This window comes from Dermacentor variabilis, chromosome 7 (assembly GCF_050947875.1).
Source record: "Dermacentor variabilis isolate Ectoservices chromosome 7, ASM5094787v1, whole genome shotgun sequence".
Classification (NCBI taxonomy): domain Eukaryota; kingdom Metazoa; phylum Arthropoda; class Arachnida; order Ixodida; family Ixodidae; genus Dermacentor; species Dermacentor variabilis.
In genome coordinates this window covers 139,220,878-139,241,772 of record NC_134574.1, presented here as the reverse complement: position 1 = coordinate 139,241,772, position 20,895 = coordinate 139,220,878, and the positions used below count along the sequence as shown (strand labels likewise).

Sequence of the window (20,895 nt, the reverse complement as noted above, 5' to 3'; positions counted from 1 at the left end):
CGCGAAGTGTGACATAAGGAGCTTCCTCAGTTCTTCAAAACTAACACTGCCACCCCTAGTCCCATGAACCTCCTTTTTCCCCATCATCTTTTCCATCAAATGTACCAGGAAAACCAGGTTACCCAAGAGCACTGGAATGGAGGGGGGGGGGGGGGGGCTAATGTTGGCCCATCGTAGGTAGTCATGCTGTATCTGCTTTACACTTGGCGAATTTGGCAGTGAGTGACTGCGTGGATTCCCCTCGCCCGAATGCAGGAAGGACAATGTTCTGCGCCTGTGGAGCTACTTACTGGAGCTGCTGCGTGGTCGGCGGGCGCGCCTCGAAGCATGCTTGCAACTGCAGCAAGGCCTGCAAGAGATGCTGTACATCGTCGACGCCATGGAGGAGCTCAAGGCTAGGCTGGCCATCTCGGACCTGGGTCAGCACCTGATGGGCGTCGAGGACCTTCTGCAGAAGCACTCGCTGCTCGAGGCGGACGTCAACGTGCTCGGGGAGCGGGTCCGCGCCGCCATCGCACAGGCGCCCGCCGACCCACTCGTGGCCGAGAGGGTCAAGCAGCTGGAGGAGGCATACGCCGAACTGCTGGCATTGGCGACGGAGCGCAGGCGCCGTCTCGAGGACTCGCGCCGCCTGTGGCAGTTCTACTGGGACATGGCCGAGGAGCAGGCCTGGATCGAGGAGAAGGACCGCATCCTGTCGTCGCTGGAGCTGGGGCATGATCTCACCATGGTGCACCTGCTCATCTCCAAGAATAAGGTGAGAGGGCCGTGGCTTGTCTGCCTGCTGTGCCGGGTCGGTGGCGTTCAGAAATGTCAAAGTGGTGCAGCTAGAACACGTACGTCTGATCAAAAGTCTAGTGGAAGGTGGAGGTGACAAAGCTTGCATGAGCATCGGTTTCATTTCTCCTGACCACATTGAGATAGTGCATGCAGATGATGTTGTGGAGCATTATCATCTTTTTTCTGCTGTTGTTGTTGTTGTTTTGTGTAACTTTTGGTCTTCTCAATTGCCCTAATCTTTATCCGCAGTTTGTCTCTTGCCGCTCTAGTACTATGCTGCCACAGCGCTCACTTTCACTACTGACCCAACGCGCAGTTTACCTGAGCTTCACCGTTCTCGCACCCGCAGGCAATGGAGGATGAGCTGGCAGCCCACGAACAGCAGCTACAGGCCGTGATACAGGCCGGTGAGTCGCTGGCCGCAGAGGGCACGCCCGGCTCCGAGCGAGTGGCAGAGCGGTCTGGCGAAGTCCTGGCTGCCTGGGACCGGCTGCGGCAGCTGCAGGCGCAGCGCGCCGAGCGGCTCGCCAAGGCCCTGGACTTTCACCAGTTCTTCGCTGACGCCGACGACGTCGACACCTGGATGCTGGACACGCTCATGCTCGTCTCGAGCGACGACGTTGGCCGCGACGAGGCCAATGTCTCGTCACTGCTCAAGAAGCACAAGGAGGTCATGGAGGAACTCAAGAGCTACGCTCAAGCCATCGATGCGCTTCATGCCCAGGCGGGCGCTCTGGCAGAGCGCGAGTCGCCCGCGGTGCTGGAGCGGTTGGCCTCCATCGACCGCCGCTACAAGGACCTCCTGGACTTGGGCCGTCTGCGAAAGCAACGTCTGCTGGACGCCCTCTCGTTGCACACGCTGCTCAACGAGGCTGACGGCGTGCACCAGTGGATCGAGGAGAAGAACAAGATGCTCGACAGCATGGTGCTGACCAAGGACGCCGAGGACACCGAAGTGATGCGGCACCGATTCGAGGGCTTCGAGCAGGAGATGAACAACAGCGCTTCCCGCGTGGCCGTTGTGAACCAGCTGGCCCGGCAGCTGCTTAGCGTCGAGCACCCCAACGCAGAGGAAGTGCTGGCCAAGCAGAACTCGCTCAACCAGAGCTGGGCGTCCCTCCGGGATGCGGCCGAGAAGAAGCGGGATAATATCTCGTCAGCCCATGGAGTGCAGACCTTCCACGTCGAGTGCCGGGAGACCATTGTGAGTAGATTGAGTACCTGAAGTTAAGGTTGTTGCTTCTAACCTTGGCTGAAATCCAAAAATCCAAAGGAGTGGCCATAACTTACTGAGACAAGACCCTAGTGGCCACAAAGTGACTATCTCACTTGCCGGTCTGTACTGCATCTCCTGCACGGAATTATTGTCATGTCTGTTGAGGAATTAGTAAAGGCTCCTCGACATGTAAGATGTTCCTGTCTGGAGCCTAGCTATTGTCATGCATTGAGTGTGATGGATGGTAGACATATTACTAAATTGGCCCGATTCTAATGTGCCCCCAACTCTAAAACCCGCAAATTTGCGCGGGTTGTGAAGTAATAAAATAAAGGTGCACCTGAATGTAACATGTCATGTTACAAAAATTTAACATATATTGAACATATCGTGTTAAGAAATGAAAGATGTTCTTAAAATGCACTTTCATTATATAAAAACAGTGCTTCATCACCCGTGGCTATGGGATGGTGCTTTAAGCACGATGTCGCGGCACCAAATCACAGCTGCTGCAGCTGCATTTTGATAGTGGCAAAATGCAAACATGTCGGTCTGCCGTGCATTGGGTGCACGTTAAATCAGATCATCAGATCCTGGTTTTGGCATGTCAGACCCCAAAATTTAACTTTTAATTTTTAGTGCTGCGTCGTCATATTAAACACACGGGGGCTGTATTCTCGAGTTATCACTTTTACATATACGGCTATCACTTTCCAGAGATTTTTTCGTGACTGTCCGTGGAACTTATTGAAGTATGCAACTGACAGCATTCTCCAGGCACTGCGCGCAGATAGCAAGCCTGGCATGGTGCCTGAAATGCTGGTGCCCATATACGTTGGCACATTCAGTGCCAAGTCTCTTGAAATCTCGCAGAAGTGATAGTATTTCCGAAAGTGATTGACCGAAAATACCGCTCCAGATCGTAGTCGAGCACACGTGCTCGGTCGCCTTTTTGTGATGGTGATTCCACTGCGTCTTACGGTACATTGTCGGAAATGCCGGGAATGCAGTTTTGATTTCGTGTCCAATTTTCAGAACCACTTTCTCGAAGAAAGGGTGCACGTTTGATTTGGTCAAACACGGTACATTTGGTATCGCACTGAAGTTTTTGTTTGTATGCCCAAAGTGAACTCAGCCTTAAAGGGATTGACAGCCAATTTTCATAGTGCCTATTTCTTTTAATGCAACAGAAAGCCTACCAGTCAGTGTCTATTAATGAAGCGGTAATGCAGAAAACATTGTGAAACATTTTTTAATCAGAATTTTTCTATCTGCAGTGAGGATGTAGTCGTTCACTGGAAGCATGTTGAAAATGATGATAGGTGAGTGCGCCAGCATTAGTGTAAAGCAGATGAGTGCGGCCGTAACTGGTGAGAAAGTATTATTTTGTTTATAAAATGAATGTTCCTGCTATTCATGTTTTCCAAATTCTTATATTATTTCTGCGGTAATAGCTACGTGTTATCGTGGTTTCCCGTCTAACTGCTTTGGTAATTAACCAATCAAAAGAAAACCAATTGGATCGAAAACGAAACAATGCTTTTACATGTGATATGCAGTTCAGCATGTTGTTGTAGCCATGCATGTGCTTTTGTTTTATGAAGCATAGAATAAAGTGCAATTGTGTAATAATATAGCAACTGCAATTTTAGGAAACAATTATGTTGTACTGAATAACATCCGGCTTACGTACAGTAATCTCATAGACTACATCCAAAGTACCAAGATTTCACCACCAGGCTTCACCAATTTCTGGTTTTCAAGACTCTCTATGCCGATTTAAAATCATAATTCCTCCTTAAATTGCAAACGGTGTGCTGGATGCTACCACTATAAATCATGATCATTTCGTTTCCATCAACGTCTTGCAATACATTCTGGCCAGTTGTCAGTCTCTTTAAGTAATACTTGGGCATTAAACTTTCTGTGAGGCATTTATGGCCTACTGCATGTTTTGGAGGTACCTGTAGTATATACAGGCAAACCCACTTTTAATGATACCGGTTTTAACAATATATCAGTTATATATATTGTTATAATACATTAGTTATATATATATATATATATATATATATATATATATATATATATATATATATATATATATATATATATATATATATATATATATCAGGCCTGCCTGCTATTGTAGTTTTCTTGGAACAGCTACGCCATCCCGCATTTTGATTTTTTTTTTCATGCAACCCGTTTATAACAATTATTGCTTATAACAGTGGAATTTTCGTGGTACTTGAATATTGTTATAAGTGGGTCCACTGACTGTGCTCAATGGTGTGTCTGTTGCAATTTTCTTTTGTCGCAGACGTGGATTGAAGAGAAGACGAAGCTGCTGCGAGCCACTGAGGACCTGGGCGACGATCTGACAGGCATCATGACGCTGCAGCGACGCCTTTCGGGCATGGAGCGGGACCTAGCCGCCATCCAAGCCAAGGTGAGGAACGGGAAAGTTGCGATTGGTCATGAAAACTTCAAATATACTTGAAGTGGGTGTGGATGCACCAGTCATGGGTGGAGATGAAGCAGCGTAAATATTGCAGGAGCAGTTTCACAGTGTGCTGCAATGTGTACAGTTGGCTACAAAAGTTTATGGAACACAGGTTTCACGTGTGACTCTCTGTTCTGTTAACGCATGGCACTTTGTATTTAATAGACCTCCGTGTAGGTTGCAAAGTTACTACAGTCGGCTTCTGTTAATTCGACCCTGTCGGAACCAAGAAAATCGATCAAATTATCTGGTGGGTCAAATTAAACAAGATTTAGAAAATCGCCGAAACACTGCCAATTCTAACACACCCCTGAATCAAACGCGCGCCAACTTTCTGTGTGTCCAAAATAGAAAACTAATGTACAAATTACATTAAAGCACCTAAAAAAAGTAGTAATCTAATGTGGAACTGGTTTTTTAGCAAGAAAGATGGGCAAGAGGGTTGCACAATGGTAACCTTCTAAAAGTCAGCTTTGCCGCATGGTATTTAATGTCAGCTTCACCGCAATACATCAGTGTTATGCGGTAAAGCATACATATGCTGCAAAGGCTGGTTTAGTTTCGTATCCGATTGCAATGGCCAGTGCTAAATAATCTTTCTAGGGCATGCTGCTAAAAATAGGCGTTTCCAACAGGGGATGCCGTGTGTTCAACGCATTCCCTGTCACCTAAGCTGGAGTACATCCGATCTACAAGCCACACGATCACATGCTCCATTTAACAGTGGATGGCACTGCAATCGGAACTTGTCAATCAGAACATTGGTTGTGGGACTAGCAGATGTCAAACATATCGGTGTGTGGTAGCTTTGAACTTCGTGACTCCTTCCTGGGTTGCTTGTTGTCCTAAAGTGACTTTGTTATTTCTTACTTATGATGTACAGTCGAACCCGACTATATCGAACCCGTTTACATCGAATTATTCTGTATATCGAACAATTTCTGGTCACGGTATAGTTACAATGAGTATATATAGCAAAAATTACGCTTACATCGAACAAATATTGCAGCGACTCCCGATATATCGAACCGTCAAGCGGCGGAAAAGTGCCCCCAGAAGTTGGCTTTCCCTCTCGGTAGCGGGGAAACCCGGCGGCGCGGCTCCATCCAACCGCTCTCCCTACCGTGTCCGCGCTGCCTCGGGCTGTTCGGGCGAGCCGTCGACACTCCCCCTGTCGCGCATAGTGGAGTCTATTAGGCCACATCCTCCCTCTTTCTCTCTCTCATCTTTCACTTCTCACTCTCTCTCCCCTGACGACGCTTCGCCGTGTTCCCTCACGGGTTGTAGAATCAAGCGTCCTTCCTTTCTTTAGATCACTGTCTATCGACACTCCCCAGCAAAAAAATGATCCTGGCCCGCCTACAGCGCTTGCTCAGACAGCCAATCAGAGGCTCTTGTGCTCTGTTCGTGCAAGATGGCGTAAGTGCAAGTTGTCAGGCTGGTTTTCTGGTTTATCGTGTTTGCGCCTTGTGGGACTTCTCCCGCAGTGTTGCCGTGATGGAGAAGCAGAATTCGCCTTTCGTCGTGAAGCTCGAAATCATAAATCGCGTCGAACGCGATAAGAAGTTGGATGGCCCCGCAGCGTGCAAGATTCCGAGGAGCACTCTCGGCACTGTTAGGGCTAAAGTGACCCGACTCGCAACCCGGTGCCCGTGGCGCCCGACGCGTACGCACGGCCGTGTACGAGGGGTTCTTCATACGTGCCGGTTTCCGCGTGCTCGGTGATGACTGTAAATTCTGATGAATGCGACAAAGCCGTTGCCGGTGTTTCCGAAGTTTGGAGCGAGCTGTCAAAATTTCCAGAACATTCGAATCAACGGCGGACGAGTTTGTCAGTGCAGATGATGGTGTCGCGACCACGGGAGAGCCCGGAAACGAAGACTACATCGCCGACATCGTACCGAGCACAAATGAAAGTAGGCACGTTGAGGAAAGCAACTACGGTCCTTTGCCCACATCCTCCGAAGTGATTGGTGCACTCGCATTAGTCCGGTGCTTCTGCGCGAATGCGGAAGGTTGCGGCCTCAGCTGCTCCGACTCCTTAGACAACGTGGGGAAGTACGTGCGTCGCAGGCAGCGAGATTGCCCGAGCAGAAGAAAATGCAGGACTAATTTATGCGAAACTAAGCTAGTTTCTTCAATAAAGTGATTTTATAAATGGTATGTGCTTTTATGACATCCAATTATTTAGCAGGCTTATATCGAATTATGCTCTATATCGAACTGATGGGTGTTTTTTTGCGAGTTCGATATAGCCGGGTTTGACTGTAATAGCATGCAACATTGCTTATGGCAACGTATGACGTAACTGTGTGCGTTGTAACTTTTTGTGCCATACATCGAGCTATTTGTGTGACACTGTGCTTACAAGTTACGATGTCCACTTGCAGCTGGATGCGCTGGACAAGGAGGCAGAACGTATCAAGCAGGAGCACCCCGAGGTGAGGAAAACCAGGTGTTTTTTTAAAATCGTGAGAGTTAACTGCGTTGTGTGCACGGGCAACCTGTGCAGTGCTTGATTCGTTTAACATTCCAGTGATCTGTCCTCTGCTCTCTCAGGTTTTGTAGTCCCTCTTTTTATATTAGGTAGCTGGAATTTGGGGCTGTAGACCTGTAGCCTGTATACACATTGGACAAGTAATCTTTGCAGTTTGGGCATCTATATCAGGGTACTCTAATACCTGGCTTCTTGGAAACTGCTATGTTATTTACCAAGGGCTAGCAAATTTTTATTCTTCATAGTGTACATGCCTGGGAAACAAGGACGTGAGTGAGGGCTCATCCGCACTTGTATATGTGTTCATTCAGTCAATCAAATCGCTATGCAGTGGTCAATAGAGAGTTTTAGAATAGGGGCCCCAAACGTTTGGGCCCCCTAAGAAATGGCGTTGAAGCCACTGCGCATGCGAGAGACGCAAATTGCGTTTGGGTTTTGCGTCGGGCACGCTATTTCACCAATTTAGCGGGAGCCCCAAAAGCTGCCTCAAAATATTTGCGTAAACAAACACGGCGGCACCCATCGAAGTGACGGCTCTAACCTAGCACCAAACTCGGCTCGATTCGTGGTTATGTGTGAAGTTCGCAAGCTAGGAGATGCGATTGTGGTTATCGCCTTCTCTTAACTAGCGTGTGTTACGAAGATTGATTCATTAGCCGCCGCTGATTCTGAATTCGATTGTGAGTATAATGGCTTTGTGGATATTATGGATATTATAGCAGGCATTGTGAACACCAAGAAAGCTTGCATTTTGCAGAACTCGATTTGTAAGCCCTCTGATATGAAAAACGTGGACTTGTGCATTTGGCTAGCAATCTAATAATAGCAATCTACTAATCAAACTCAACCTCTTACCACGCTGTTAAGGAAAATAGAGTTCTGAAAGAATATTTGATGTTTCTCCTCTCTGTTTTCCCTTTGAAGTGACCCTGAAAAGCAGAAAGCCTCCACGCCTAAATCTTTCTTGTGATTTGCAGGAGGCAGAGGCCATTCAGGAGCGCATTCTGCAGATCAAAGCAGTTTGGGAGCAGCTTACGCAACTACTCAAGGAGCGCGACGCCAAGCTGGAAGAAGCCGGCGACTTGCACCGATTTTTGCGCGACCTCGACCACTTCCAGGTGCGTTCACTACACAGAAGCAATTTTATAGGTTTCACACTCGGTCGCATGCATACTTCTATAGTACCAACGCCAACTGGCTATTTGAGATGACTGCTGATGACTCGCATTGTGTAGCCCAGGTGCGCAAGAGCACACGCCTGTGAGCCAGTTTTCTTTACGCCAAAGACACAGCAACGAAGTGGGCATATTTATAGCATTTGATCAACCGCTTCATAAAAGCTTCACTTCACATCGATTCCGAGACGTGCTCTGAATCTGCATGATTTTTCGTTCATCTAATTTGCAACAAAATGCTGCAGAGAATGCCCTTGCACTTTCCTGGGAAAGCAAAGTTCTTAGCTGGAGAATAATTTCTCACAGTCAGAGAATTGAACCCAGGACTACTGGCGCAGTAGTGCTGGGTTCCTGTATGGTCCAGGAGTTACCTAGGACCATTACGTGTAGAATTAATTACTGGGCAAGTTGCAGTATATTGCGTGGACTATGTATTGGAGTACTTTTATACGTGAATCAGGTATGTATCCCTGATGCCTTAACTCATGGGCTTATGATACGAAGCCTGAAAAGGGATGCATGTCTGCATCCATGTTAATCCTCTTTCTCATCTTAATTACTCTTTACCTAAGTGGCTCCGCAGCACAAGACGTGAAATTCCAGGGCAACAATTGTTATTTAGGTTGGTGTAATGTGTGATTACTGCTATTTTCTAAATCTTATCTCTTGTGCAGTGGACGTGAAATAGGCCTCTTGATAACAATGATGAATGTATAGGAAGTGCTTCTGATTACTGCCACCGCGAGGGATTAACCGTGCCATGTGGTGGTGCGGCTCCCAGGCGTGGCTCACCCGGACACAGACGGAGATTGCGTCGGAGGACGAGCCGACCACGCTGCAGGAGGCGGAGCGGCTGCTGGAGCAGCACCGCCTCATCCGCCAGGAGGTGGACAACTACACGGACGACTACACCAAGATGATGGAGTACGGCGAGCGCATCACGTCGGACGCGGCCGACGAGGACCCCCAGTTCATGTTCCTCCGGGAGCGGCTGCGCGCCCTGCGGGACGGCTGGGCCGAGCTGCGCCAGATGTGGGAGAACCGGCAGGCGCTGCTCTCGCAGTCCCTCAACCTGCAGCTGTTCCAGCGGGACACCAAGCAGGCCGAGGTGCTGCTCAGCCGCCAGGAACACCACCTCGCCAAGGACGAGCAGCCCGTGAGTGGTTGTCACCCTCAGAGCTTTGACGCGCTGTGTAGCTGGAGCTTTGTGAGCACCGTCATGCTATAACCTGAAGGGCCTTCCCCTGGGAAACACTAGAGTCATCTCTTAGCATTTTCCCGAACTACTTGGAAGTCTACTGGCGCCGTCACTCGCAGCTCAACCATTGGTTAAGACAGGTCTAGCTTGAGTGGCAGCCAAAGTACTTCTGAGCTGCCAGGAACGCCATCTTGCCTAGGACGAGTAGTCCGTGAGTGGTTGTCGCCCGTATAGCTTCGACAAGCTGTGTAGCTGGTGCTATTTTATGAGCACCATGATATCCTGAAATACGGCTGAAGAGAGTCCTGAAGTGTCAGGCAAGACTCTGTCAGCTTTAAGTGGCAGCCAAGTCGCTGCTCAGATGCCAGGAGCGCCATCCGTACAAGGGTGAACAAAAAATATGAGCATTGTCTCCAGAGCTTTGAGCTGCGTAGCTAGCGATGGTTTGCAAGTTACATCATGTCACAAACAGAAGGGCCACTGAAGGTAATCCGCAAGCGCCAGCCAGGACAGCTTGTAGCTTCGCTTAAGTGGCAGCCAGAGTACTGCCCAGTTGCCAGGAGTGCAGCCTTGCCAAGGATGAGTACCATATGTACTAGTGTATAAGCCGCACTTTTTTTCATCAAATTTTCTCAGGTGTGGGTTATACATGAATCAGGCCTACAGCTACACGTTAACACAATGTAGTGCAGCTGTGACTACTGTGTCAGATAATTAAAAAATGGGTGGCAGATATCAACATTTTATTTCTCTATTTATCACCGCTTTCAAGTTAATCACTCTCGGATGAGCTCGCCTCATCTGTGCGCTCCAAAAGCTGGACGTCCTCGGTGCCATCCATGGCGTTCGATATCCCCGTGACTCTAAAGCTCTTTGCGATGGTGTCCACTGACGCGAAACACCAGGCATCCAGAATCCAATTGCACATTTGCTGAAGGGACGCTCGCTTCAGTCGCTCTGTCGGAGTTGTTTCATCGTTGCACGTGGCCATCCACTCGGTATAGCACCACCAAAATTCCATCTTGAATGACTGGTTTACGCTGTGACGCGCAAGACCCACGGCAAGCCAGCCCAAGACCCATGACGAGGAGCCGCGGTTCTCGGAGGCCAGGCGCGGGATCGACGGTAGTTGACTGAGCGACGAACAGGTGGCGTGAGTGCGGGGAGGACAGCAGCGCGAGTGTGCGGGAGGAGAGTGGAGAAAAGGGAGAACTCGGAGTGTGGTTGTGTGGTGCGGAAGGTTGGCGTGCCGGGAAATAAAGCGGTAGTTCGGGACCACGTGTGGCGTGTCGTCGATCGTGACAAGTGGGGGCTCGTCCGGGATCTACGTGAACATGGAGACAGTGGACGTTCCCGAACAATTGGTACAGCATCTGCTGGGGCAGACGAGCGGATCTACCATGGAACGCGAGCAAATCGCGGCAGCTGTCAGACAAAGACTGATGGCGGCCGAGGCAGTGCCTATGGGTTCTACGACAACGGCGGCGGCGGTTCAACCGGTGAGCGACTGCGCTCCGCGCTCCACAGGAGGTCAGCCAGGTCAGCCTCCAAGGTTTAAGGGGTTCAACGACCATCAGTCCCCCGAGGAATTTTTGGACCGGCTTGAAACGTTTTGTTTGGTCAGCGGTGTCGCAGCTGACAAGAGGCTTACGCACATTGTGCCTGCTGCGCTGGAAGGTAGCGCGAAGTTGTGGTGGCGATTCGTGAACTCGTTTGCGTCGTGGGAGGAGTTCACTGCGGCGTTTATTGCGGAATTCTCCTCCATTGACGCGAAGCGCCGCTTGAAACAAGAGCTGGAGCACCGGACGCAACATCCCCAAGAAAATTTAAAGGAATTTATTTATACCATCGCGGCCTACTACGACCGGATTGGCGGCGAAGTGCCCGAGTCGGAAAAGGTTGACCGCGTGCTGCGGCAGATGCACCCGCAACTCCAGGATCTGGTGGAGGGAAGACAGTTCAGCAGTCTCGCGGAGTTGGCGAAGGCCGCTGACGGTCTCATGGAGCGTTTCTGGAGGCGCATGCAGTACAAGCCACCACCACCCCCGACTGACCAAGTCGCGAGAGACTTGGCCTTCCAATCGACTATAAACGTGGCCGGCGTGCCGGGAACACAACCCGGAGGGTTGATCACAGCGGCCGCCGCGCCGTTCCAGTATCCGCCGGCGGCATCCCCCTGGCCGTTGCACCCCGCGGCGATACAGCCCTCCTACCACCGAGACCAATTGCACGGATTGGCCGCATTCGCCACAAGGACGCCACATCTCTCAACGCCGTCACAGCACCAAAGGTACCAGCCGCGTGACCAAAGAGAATTCAACTGCCATCGCTGCGGAGGCGTCGGTCACATGGCCCGCGAGTGCCCTACAGGTCGGCGTGGCGGCCCACCCCGCTGCTACCAATGCAACGGGATCGGACATATCCGCTCTCAGTGTACGGGAAACGGGGGACGGTAGGTGCTGCACCGGCAAGCACCTACGAGACTGCGCTGCAAGTAGCGGCCTTGGCCGGCAACAAGGAGCCTCTCCTGGAAGTGCAGATCGGGAGGACGACGTTCCAGGCCCTACTGGACACAGGCTCGAGTGTGAGCTTGCTTGGATTGCCGGCGGCAAGGGTAGCGGTCGAGGCGGGCGCCAAACCCAAGACACAGGAACAAGCACTCCGCCTGGCAACAGGTTGGTCTCAGTCGACGACTTCCCTCAAGTGCAAAATAAAGTGGGCCACAAGCAGCCGCAATCAACGCTTCCTGTGTGTGCCAGACTTGTGTCGGGACATTGTGCTGGGCAGAGATTTTTTAACAGCAACAGGCATCTCTTTACATGTATCGCTGGGTGGGTGGACGATTGGAACCGATCCACAGTGCATGGTGCCATTTGCTAAGCGTGAAAAGGACCCAGCGACAGCACTTGCAATAGAAGATGGAGAGTCGTACCACTTGCACAGCCTCTTTGAAGAAGTGCTTGTAGTTCCAGGCATAGAGAACATGCATCAGGCTGGCACCAGGGAACTACACCCAAGCATGAGTAAAGTTCTCGATGACTTTAGCCATCTGTTTACTACAGTTGCGGGATGTACCACCCTGGCTCAGCACCTCATTGACACGGGGGACAGTGCGCCCGTGAGATGCAAGCTACGTCCAGTGAATGCGAAGAAGCAGAAGATCATTGAGGGCTGTGTGGATGACCTCCTACAACAGGGCCTTATAAGACGAAGCACCAGCCCATGGACTAGCGCCCCAGTGCTCGTTGCAAAGAAGTCTGGAGGCTACCGGCTCGCTGTGGACTACCGTCCGTTAAATGCACGCACCCGAGTACCTGCCTACCCAATGCCTCGAACTGACTGGCTGCTAGCGCAGCTGGGCCGAGCAATGTGGTTTTCCAGCTTTGATCTCTCCCAAGGGTTTTTCCAAATTCCTGTTTGCAAGGCTGACATAGCTAAAACGGCCTTCATTTGCCATCAAGGTACATTTGAATTTACGAGGATGCCCTTCGGGGTGGCAGGTGGTCCAGCAACTTTTCAAACCCTAATGGACCGGGTGCTGCAGGGAATCAATCACCACTTTGCTATGGCATTTTTAGATGATGTCCTTGTATACTCAGAGACACTGGAGAAACATGTTGAACATGTAAGGGAAGTGCTACAACGCATTGAGGGTGCTGGCCTTACGATTAATCCAGATAAAGTACAGGTCTGCCGTCAGTCCCTCAAGTTTTTAGGTCACATCATCTCCCCTGGGCAGTGCAGACCAGATGAGGACAAGGTGCGTGCAGTGCTGGATTACCCTAGACCCAGTACAGTTAAGCAGCTGCAAGCCTTCCTGGGACTTGCCGGCTACTATAGAAGCTTCATCCCTCACTTTTCACTGACGGCACATTCACTGACCAACCTTTTGAAGAAGAACGAGCCATGGCAGTGGGAGGAGTGCCAAGAACAGGCTTTCACTGCACTCAAGCAGGCCTTAGCTCAGGATGCTGTTATAAGCCTCCCAGATCTAAATCGACCCTTTGTGGTGGAGACAGATGCAAGTGGCATTGGCATTGCAGCTGTGCTGCTGCAGGCTGGCCCTGATGGTCTGCAGCCTGTTTCCTTCATTAGCAGAGTCCTTACAGCAGCCGAGAGCCATTATACTGTCCAGGAGTGGGAATGCCTGGCAGTAGTCTGGGCAGTGGACAAGTTCAGGGCATATCTTGAATTTACGGAGTTTGAAATACACTGTGACCACTCCTCCCTGGCATGGATGTTTCATACCGACCAAGCTTCACCCAGGGTCAAGCGTTGGGTTCTTCGGCTGCAGGGCTTCAACTGCCGAATCAAGCACAGACGAGGGCTGGCAAACATACCCGCTGATGCCTTGAGTAGAGCCCCTCTCCAGTGTGAAGACAACCCAAGTGACAACCTACATGAGACGCTGTTCCCCATTGCTGCTCCAGAACCTGAAGGCAAAATTACATTTGATGAAGTAGCTGTAGCCTCGGAGGTTGACTCTTCGCTGCTGAGTGACACAACACAGCTGGTACAAGAACAGGCTCGTGATGACCGCCTCTTAAAGCTGAAGGCAGTGGTCCAAGGGACTCAGCTCCCAAGTTCGGACCCTGATCATCGCCTCTTTCGTGATCTGGCCGAAACAACGGAACTGCAGCCAAGCGGATTGCTGGTTCAGCAAAGAGGCAACCACAAGGTAGCGTGGTTACCTAGTCACTTGCGGCAGCTGGCACTGAAGGTGGCCCATGACCATCCCACTGCAGGCCATGCTGGATTTTTCAAAACTCTGAGGCGTGTGGCTGCACGATTCGTCTGGTTGGGCATGCGAGCAGATATATCAAAGTATGTGCAGTGCTGTACTGTCTGTCAGCGCACAAAAGCTCGGCGCAAGAAACCAGAGGGCCTCATGAGCAGTCAGTGGGCAACATCACCCATGGAAGAGCTCAGTGTTGACATTATCGGGCCCTTGCCATCTACACCCCGGGGCCACAAATACTTGCTGGTAGTTATTGACAAATTTACGAAGTTCCCAGAGCTTTTCCCTCTACGAGCAGCAACAAGTGCGAAAAAACTGGAGTGCATGGTGCAAGTCTTCTGCCGCCATGGCACACCTGTGGCCATCACCAGTGACAATGGCAAGCCCTTTGTTAGCACACTATGGCGCAACCTCTTGAAACACTGGGGCATCAAAGATCGCCACACAGTGCCTTACCGGCCGGCTGGCCAAATGGTGGAGCGTCACAATGGCACAATTAAGCAGTGTCTACGGGCATACTGCTCCAACCACAAAGACTGGGACCGGCACATACCTGAGATCGCCCTTGCCATGCGTACTGCCGAGAGTGTTGTCACCGGATATACTCCAGCATTGTTGTGTTACGGCCGCGAGTTGCGCACCCCATGGGAACCTACAAGCGACAAGGAAGACACAGAGCCTCCAAAAGCAGCACACCATGCACTTGCTGCGGAACTCCAGCGGTGCCTTGGAGAGGCCCTCCAGTATGCTCGGTCACATCAGGCAGCTGCTTGGAAGGTGCAGAAATCCTGTTACGACCGTCATCGTCAGGCAACAACCATCAAAGAGGGTGACCTTGTGCTCCTGGATTCCCATACCTTGAGTGATGCGGCCAAGGGCGTTTCGGCGAAATTGGCACCGCGGCGAAGTGGACCTTATTGTGTAATCAAACGATTAGGTGACAATAACTTTGTTTTGAGCGATCCTGCTACAGGACGTCATCGAACTACTGCCCATGCTGATCAGTTGATGCTCTACCATGAGCCATGGCCCCTCCCTACCAGCACAGCTTCACGATTCGAGGGGGGGGAGAGTTGTGACGCGCAAGACCCACGGCAAGCCAGCCCAAGACCCATGACGAGGAGCCGCGGTTCTCGGAGGCCAGGCGCGGGATCGACGGTAGTTGACTGAGCGACGAACAGGTGGCGTGAGTGCGGGGAGGACAGCAGCGCGAGTGTGCGGGAGGAGAGTGGAGAAAAGGGAGAACTCGGAGTGTGGTTGTGTGGTGCGGAAGGTTGGCGTGCCGGGAAATAAAGCGGTAGTTCGGGACCACGTGTGGCGTGTCGTCGATCGTGACAACGCAAGCATTGAGCGGTTGCAGCACGCTCATCAAGCCATCAGGAATCATGATGAAGTCCGTTCGGCAGTCGACCAGCCGAGCCTTCACTCGGTCTGTTAGGTCGATGTGCTACGATGATGATAATGGTATGTCGTGAGGGGGAAAAACTAACTGGCGCCATCTTGTAGCACTTTGTGGGACTAGGCGCATTTTTGGCTTGCTTTGTTTGTTTTTTCTAATTTTTGCATCTGGAAGTGGAGGGTTGGTTTGTGTTGTCCACTTCTCTACTCTTGTGTCCTGTCTGCACGCCTCACTTCTATTTTGCATTGAATCCTTACCAACTAGCTCAGCTTTCTGTCGTTCTAAGTGGAGGGTGTTGGCTACACACAGGGGTGGCTTATACATGAGTATATAAGTTAATCCAAAAGTTGCAGTAACGTCACCAGGTGAGCTAGCTCCCTTGTACTTTTGGGCGAAGGTTGCCAAATAGCAGGATGAAAGAAAGAAAAAACACATGTTGTGGCTGTGTATTTTAGCCCAGAAATTGGATTTTGACTGCCTTGGCAGGTTGCTGTAGTCCATTACAGTCCGGTGGCATTGTGTTGTAGAAACCAGTAAGGGCACAATGAGCATTGAGGAGTCTGTCTGCGCAGGCAAGCTTAGAGCAAGTGGAGGACCTGATCAAACGTCACGAGGCTTTCCTCACCACCATGGAGGCTAACGACGAGAAGATCAACGCTGTGCTTCAACACGCTCAGCGCCTGTGCAGCGAGGGTCACAAGGACGCCGACAAGATCCGCAAGAAGGCCGACTCCATCCTCGAGAGGTGAGCTCTCCGCCCCAAAGTCTCTTCAGCATCTAGACTCTAGCAGCGTTTTTCAAGCATGCTACATATTACACTACAGTGATGTCGTACCAGAATAGGTATCACTTTTGCAGGGTCAAGTTGTTGTGTTGTAGGAAATGTCTGCAGTACACGACATGGCAGACATGTTTTACTATTGAACAGACCTTTGAAAGCTGTCAAAATGAATTCAGGGACAAGGGTCTGCTTTTGCTGCTTGCAGTGTGCTGGTCTGGAAACTCTGAAAAACATGCCTTCAGCGCTTGGTGAATGCTCTTGTTGACGGCTGCGTTTCTCGGTACTCCCTGATTTGGCAGTTTTCATTAGTTTGTCAATAAGTTTATTAGTTTGCCAGATTGAAATAGATTGACACTTCTGGAACAAAAGCATAGTTACTGTCCAAGCAAACATGGCGGAGAAGTTTGACAGATTTGTGCTTCAGGTCCGTTCTTCTTTTTGAAGCACCGTTCATACACCCTTTAACTCCTCCTCCCATTTTTCTTTACTTCATCAGCAGCTGCATTTCTTCTGTTTGTAACACGATACCTCAGATGGTCTCTCATCAAATCCTTGTCGTCCCTTTTCTGGTTCATTTCTTTCTGTTGATGGCGCTGATGGTGTCTTGCAGGAGAGACGCCAACCGAAAGCAGGCAAGCGAGCAGATGGCACGTCTGGCCGACCAGCTTGCCCTGCACCAGTTCCTCCAGGACTGCGACCAGCTGACCGAATGGATCCAGGAGAAGATGATTGTAGCCCAAGACGAGACGTACCGCAGCGCCAAGACAGTGCACTCCAAGTGGACACGGCACCAGGCCTTCGAGGCCGAGGTGCAGGCCAACAAGGAGCGTCTGGAGCGCGCCCAGCAGGCGGGGCGCGCCCTCGTGGCCGAGAAGCCCGAGATGGCACCGCTCGTTGAGCCCAAGCTCCAGGAGCTGGAGCAGCAGTTCAACAACCTGGAGGACACGACCCAGTCCAAGGGCCAACGCCTCTTCGACGACAACCGCCACGTCCTCTACGAGCAGACGTGCGACGACATCGACTCATGGATCGACGAGCTCGAGTCGCAGGTGCTCGTCTCAGAGACCGGCCAGGACTTGGCCTCGGTCACCACCATCCTGCAGAAGCAGCGAGACGTGGAGAACCAGATGGCGCAGAAGGCGAAGCAGGTGGACGCCCTCCAGGGACAGGCGCAATACTTGGAGAAGCTCGATCCGGACAGGGTCGAGGAACTCGTCACTCGGCGGGCTGTCGTGGAGCAGCGCTTCGAGCGGCTCCAGGCCCCACTGGAGCAGCGGCGGCGAGAACTACTCAAGAAGAAGGAGGCGTACCAGTTCCGACGCGACGTCGAGGATGAGAAGCTGTGGGTGGCCGAGAAGATGCCGCTGGTCAAGTCGCCCGACCGCGGCGCATCCCTGTTTGGGGTGCAGATGCTCCGCAAGAAGGAGCAGTCCCTCCGGCACGAGGTCGACCACCACGAGCCGCGGGTGGTGGCCATCTGTGAGGACGGCCGCCGCCTCGCCGCCGAAGGACACCAGGACGGGCCTGAATTCGAGCGGCTTGCCAAGGAGCTAGAAGAGCTGTGGGCTGAGCTGCGTCGGGCCCTGGATGCACGGCGCGAAGACCTGCTCATCTCGGAGAAGGCGCACCAGTACTACTTTGACGCCAGTGAGGCGGAGGCCTGGATGAGCGAGCAGGAGCTGTACATGATGGTGGAAGACCGCGGCCGGGACGAGGCGTCGGCCCAGAAGCTGCGCAAGAAACACCAGAACCTCGAGGCGGCCGTGGACGACTATGCCGAGACGGTGCGGCAGCTGGGTGACACTTCGCGGCGGCTGGTTCAGGAGGGTCATCCTGACAGGTGAGAAGTTCCAATGCTTTTTGCGGCTTAAGATTTTGTTTCTGTTGTGTGCTTGGGTTATGTGCGTGTGTGTGTTGTTCTTTTGGTTCTTTTTTTAATATGTTGAGATTTTATTCAGTGTTCTATGTTCTAGATACATTAAATGCATTGATTCTCAGCCTACTAACATTGCCAATTTTGTGAAACTTAGGGAGTGAATTCACAAAGCTTTTTGCTCATTGGTGTTCTTGGCCATTGGCTGGCCAGCTGCCGCCGCTAATAGTATGCTCAGAATCGGGATCAGCTGCAGCTGCAATGTTTGCTCTTACAAGCAATCCTAGTGTAAGAATGTTTTGTGAGTGCGGGCTCAGAAGAGCTACTGGTTTTGCCTTGAGAAGCCAGGGAAATCACGCACTTTCTTTAGGCTGCGTGGGTTCTTACATACTTCATCCTCAACACGCAGCGACCAGATTGCCGTGCGGCAGTCGCAAGTGGACAAGCTGTACGCAGGCCTGCGGGACCTGGCCCTGGAGAGGCGGCAGAAGCTCGAGGAGGCCCTGCACCTGTTCGCCCTGAGCCGCGAGGTCGACGACCTCATGCAGTGGATCGCCGAGAGGGAGGTGGTGGCCAGCTCTCAGGAGCTGGGTCAGGACTACGAGCACGTGACGCTGTTGCGGGAGCGCTTCAACGCCTTCCGGGACGAGACGCGCACCATCGGCGACGATCGTGTGCAGAAGGCCAGCAGCCAGGCAGAGGTCTTGATGACGGGACCAGATGCGGCACAGGCGGCTCAGTGGAAGGATGCGCTGCAGGAGGCCTGGGCCGACCTGCTCGAGCTCATGGACACCCGGGCGCAGGTGTTGGCGGCATCGTGGGACCTCCACCGGTTCTTCCACGACTGCCGGGACGTCTACCAACGAATTTTGGTCAGTGCTGCTTGCCCATCCACTGGGACAGTGTTAGGTGGCTACTGCTGTGCTGCCGTGGGCCACCATTACATGAACGTATCGCTACTTTTTCCTCGACTAATTGGTATGTGCTTATGCTGAAAATTGGACCTGAAACAATGTGAAATGAGACCGCGGGTTCACTTTTTATAGAGAAGGGGCCAGCATATGCAAACACGTTTACGCATTGCAATCTGTTCAGCGAATAAAATTGCAAAAGTACGTGTCTCTTCTAGCATAAAATCAAATAAATACTTGGTGTTTAGTCTTGTGCACAGCCAGAGACGTGTCGATGATGCGAGAGTCATGTTTCTTGGTGATGTTTGATTGCGTTGCATTAATGTGATTGTGTCTGCTGGAACCTTTCCCCATAAAAAGTAAACTTGTCTGCTCTGAATAAACTTAGTTGCGTTCTTTAGGTTATTTCATTTCATTGATTGTCACCTTGAAGGCCCGAAAGCATTACACAAAAGTGTGGGGAAGGGGGCAGGCTACACAAACACATGTAAAGGTGGTTTTCGAAAAACTCATTCTGTCGCATCCTATTTGCAGCCTGTTAATTAAGCCATAATCATCAGAATTATTTAGGACTAAGTAAAATGTGTTCTTTTGTTCCTGTTTTCAACACTTCATGCATTCTCAGCATGATTTCAGCTTGGTATACTTAATTTGAAGCCTATTCTATCTTTAGGGACAGGATATATAGCGTTAAAAGCTCCCATGTTCGACTGACAAGCGGTGTCGTACTTGCAAAGATTTACTATATTATCGTAAACTGCTCAGTTTTTTACAGCCTCCTTACGATTTTCATAATGCCACAAATAATCTTACGGTTATTTCATTTCTGTCCGGTTTAGGGAAAAATTGATTTCAAATCAATGCAAAGCAGTCATTGACCATTTGTTCCAGAGCCTGATTTTGCATACTCGCTCGATTATGCAGATGTACTGGCGGCAGCGCTACCCACTCAAAGAACCACTGTAATATAGCGGCTTCTGAAATTTCTGCTGATGTTACATGACTACCGTATTTACACGATTGTAAGTCGACCACTTTTTTAAAATTTGAAAGTCTGAAGTTGGGGGGGTCGACTTACAATCGAAACCAAAACATGGCCCCGCCAAAAAAAGCGATACCAACGAGAGCTACAACGTAGTTACAATTTTATGTTTGCTCTATGGCCCTACCCATATCTTTTCGCTATCCCGCGTGTTTGTTTGCTTTTCGGAAGGGTTTTTCAACATTTTTGAGAGTCTTACAGTGGATGCAACACTCATGGGGGGGTGTCAATAGTTGATGGAAGCGCCGCTGTTCATATTTGCGGCGCTTGCGGGGAGTATCAGTTGTTCATGGAAGAGCAGACACCGCTCGCGGGTTTCTCTTTCTCTGTTTAAAGGCATTGGTATTGGTTTGACCAACTTTTTGACGCGCTCCACTTGACTGCCGGTCGTCATGAGTGCTGCAGGCTCACTAATCGTTCGGCACTTGTTCACAGCAGCGTTCAAGAGGGCTGCCATTCTTTCGCCGAAGAAACAAATCACTGCGCAGCGGGCCGCAATTTCGATGTTTCTAAACGGGTGGTGCGAGAGTGGCGACTGCAGCGAAGCGAAATTTTCACCCTGTGGCGGCAAATGAGAAATTTCCCACGTGCCTAAGTCTGGACGCTTTCCGGAGCTGTAGGCTAAGCTTGCGGCGTACGTCGCTGAAATGCGTGATCGGTCCCTGCCATTGAAGTGCGACGTGGTCATGAAACAAGCCCGGACCTTCGCCTTAATTTTAAGGTTCTGCTCCGCCGTGAGTACAACGAGTGGCTGGCGGCAGAAGACTGCGAAATTACGC

General features: G+C 51.0%; 1 protein-coding gene across 4 annotated transcripts in view; it reads left to right on the top strand.

The window, feature by feature from the left end:
- The window catches only part of beta-Spec (spectrin beta chain), a 56,311-nt gene that overhangs the window by 12,559 nt on the left and 22,857 nt on the right, over positions 1–20,895 (top strand). For all 4 annotated transcript variants that reach the window (XM_075699405.1, XM_075699403.1, XM_075699401.1 and 1 more), the window contains exons 7-15: positions 256–757; positions 1,130–1,984; positions 4,320–4,448; positions 6,893–6,943; positions 7,977–8,117; positions 8,956–9,330; positions 16,082–16,254; positions 16,901–18,130; positions 18,573–19,035. In XM_075699405.1, coding sequence (XP_075555520.1) covers positions 256–757; positions 1,130–1,984; positions 4,320–4,448; positions 6,893–6,943; positions 7,977–8,117; positions 8,956–9,330; positions 16,082–16,254; positions 16,901–18,130; positions 18,573–19,035 — 3,919 coding nt within the window. The remainder of the gene's footprint in view (positions 1–255; positions 758–1,129; positions 1,985–4,319; positions 4,449–6,892; positions 6,944–7,976; positions 8,118–8,955; positions 9,331–16,081; positions 16,255–16,900; positions 18,131–18,572; positions 19,036–20,895) is intronic.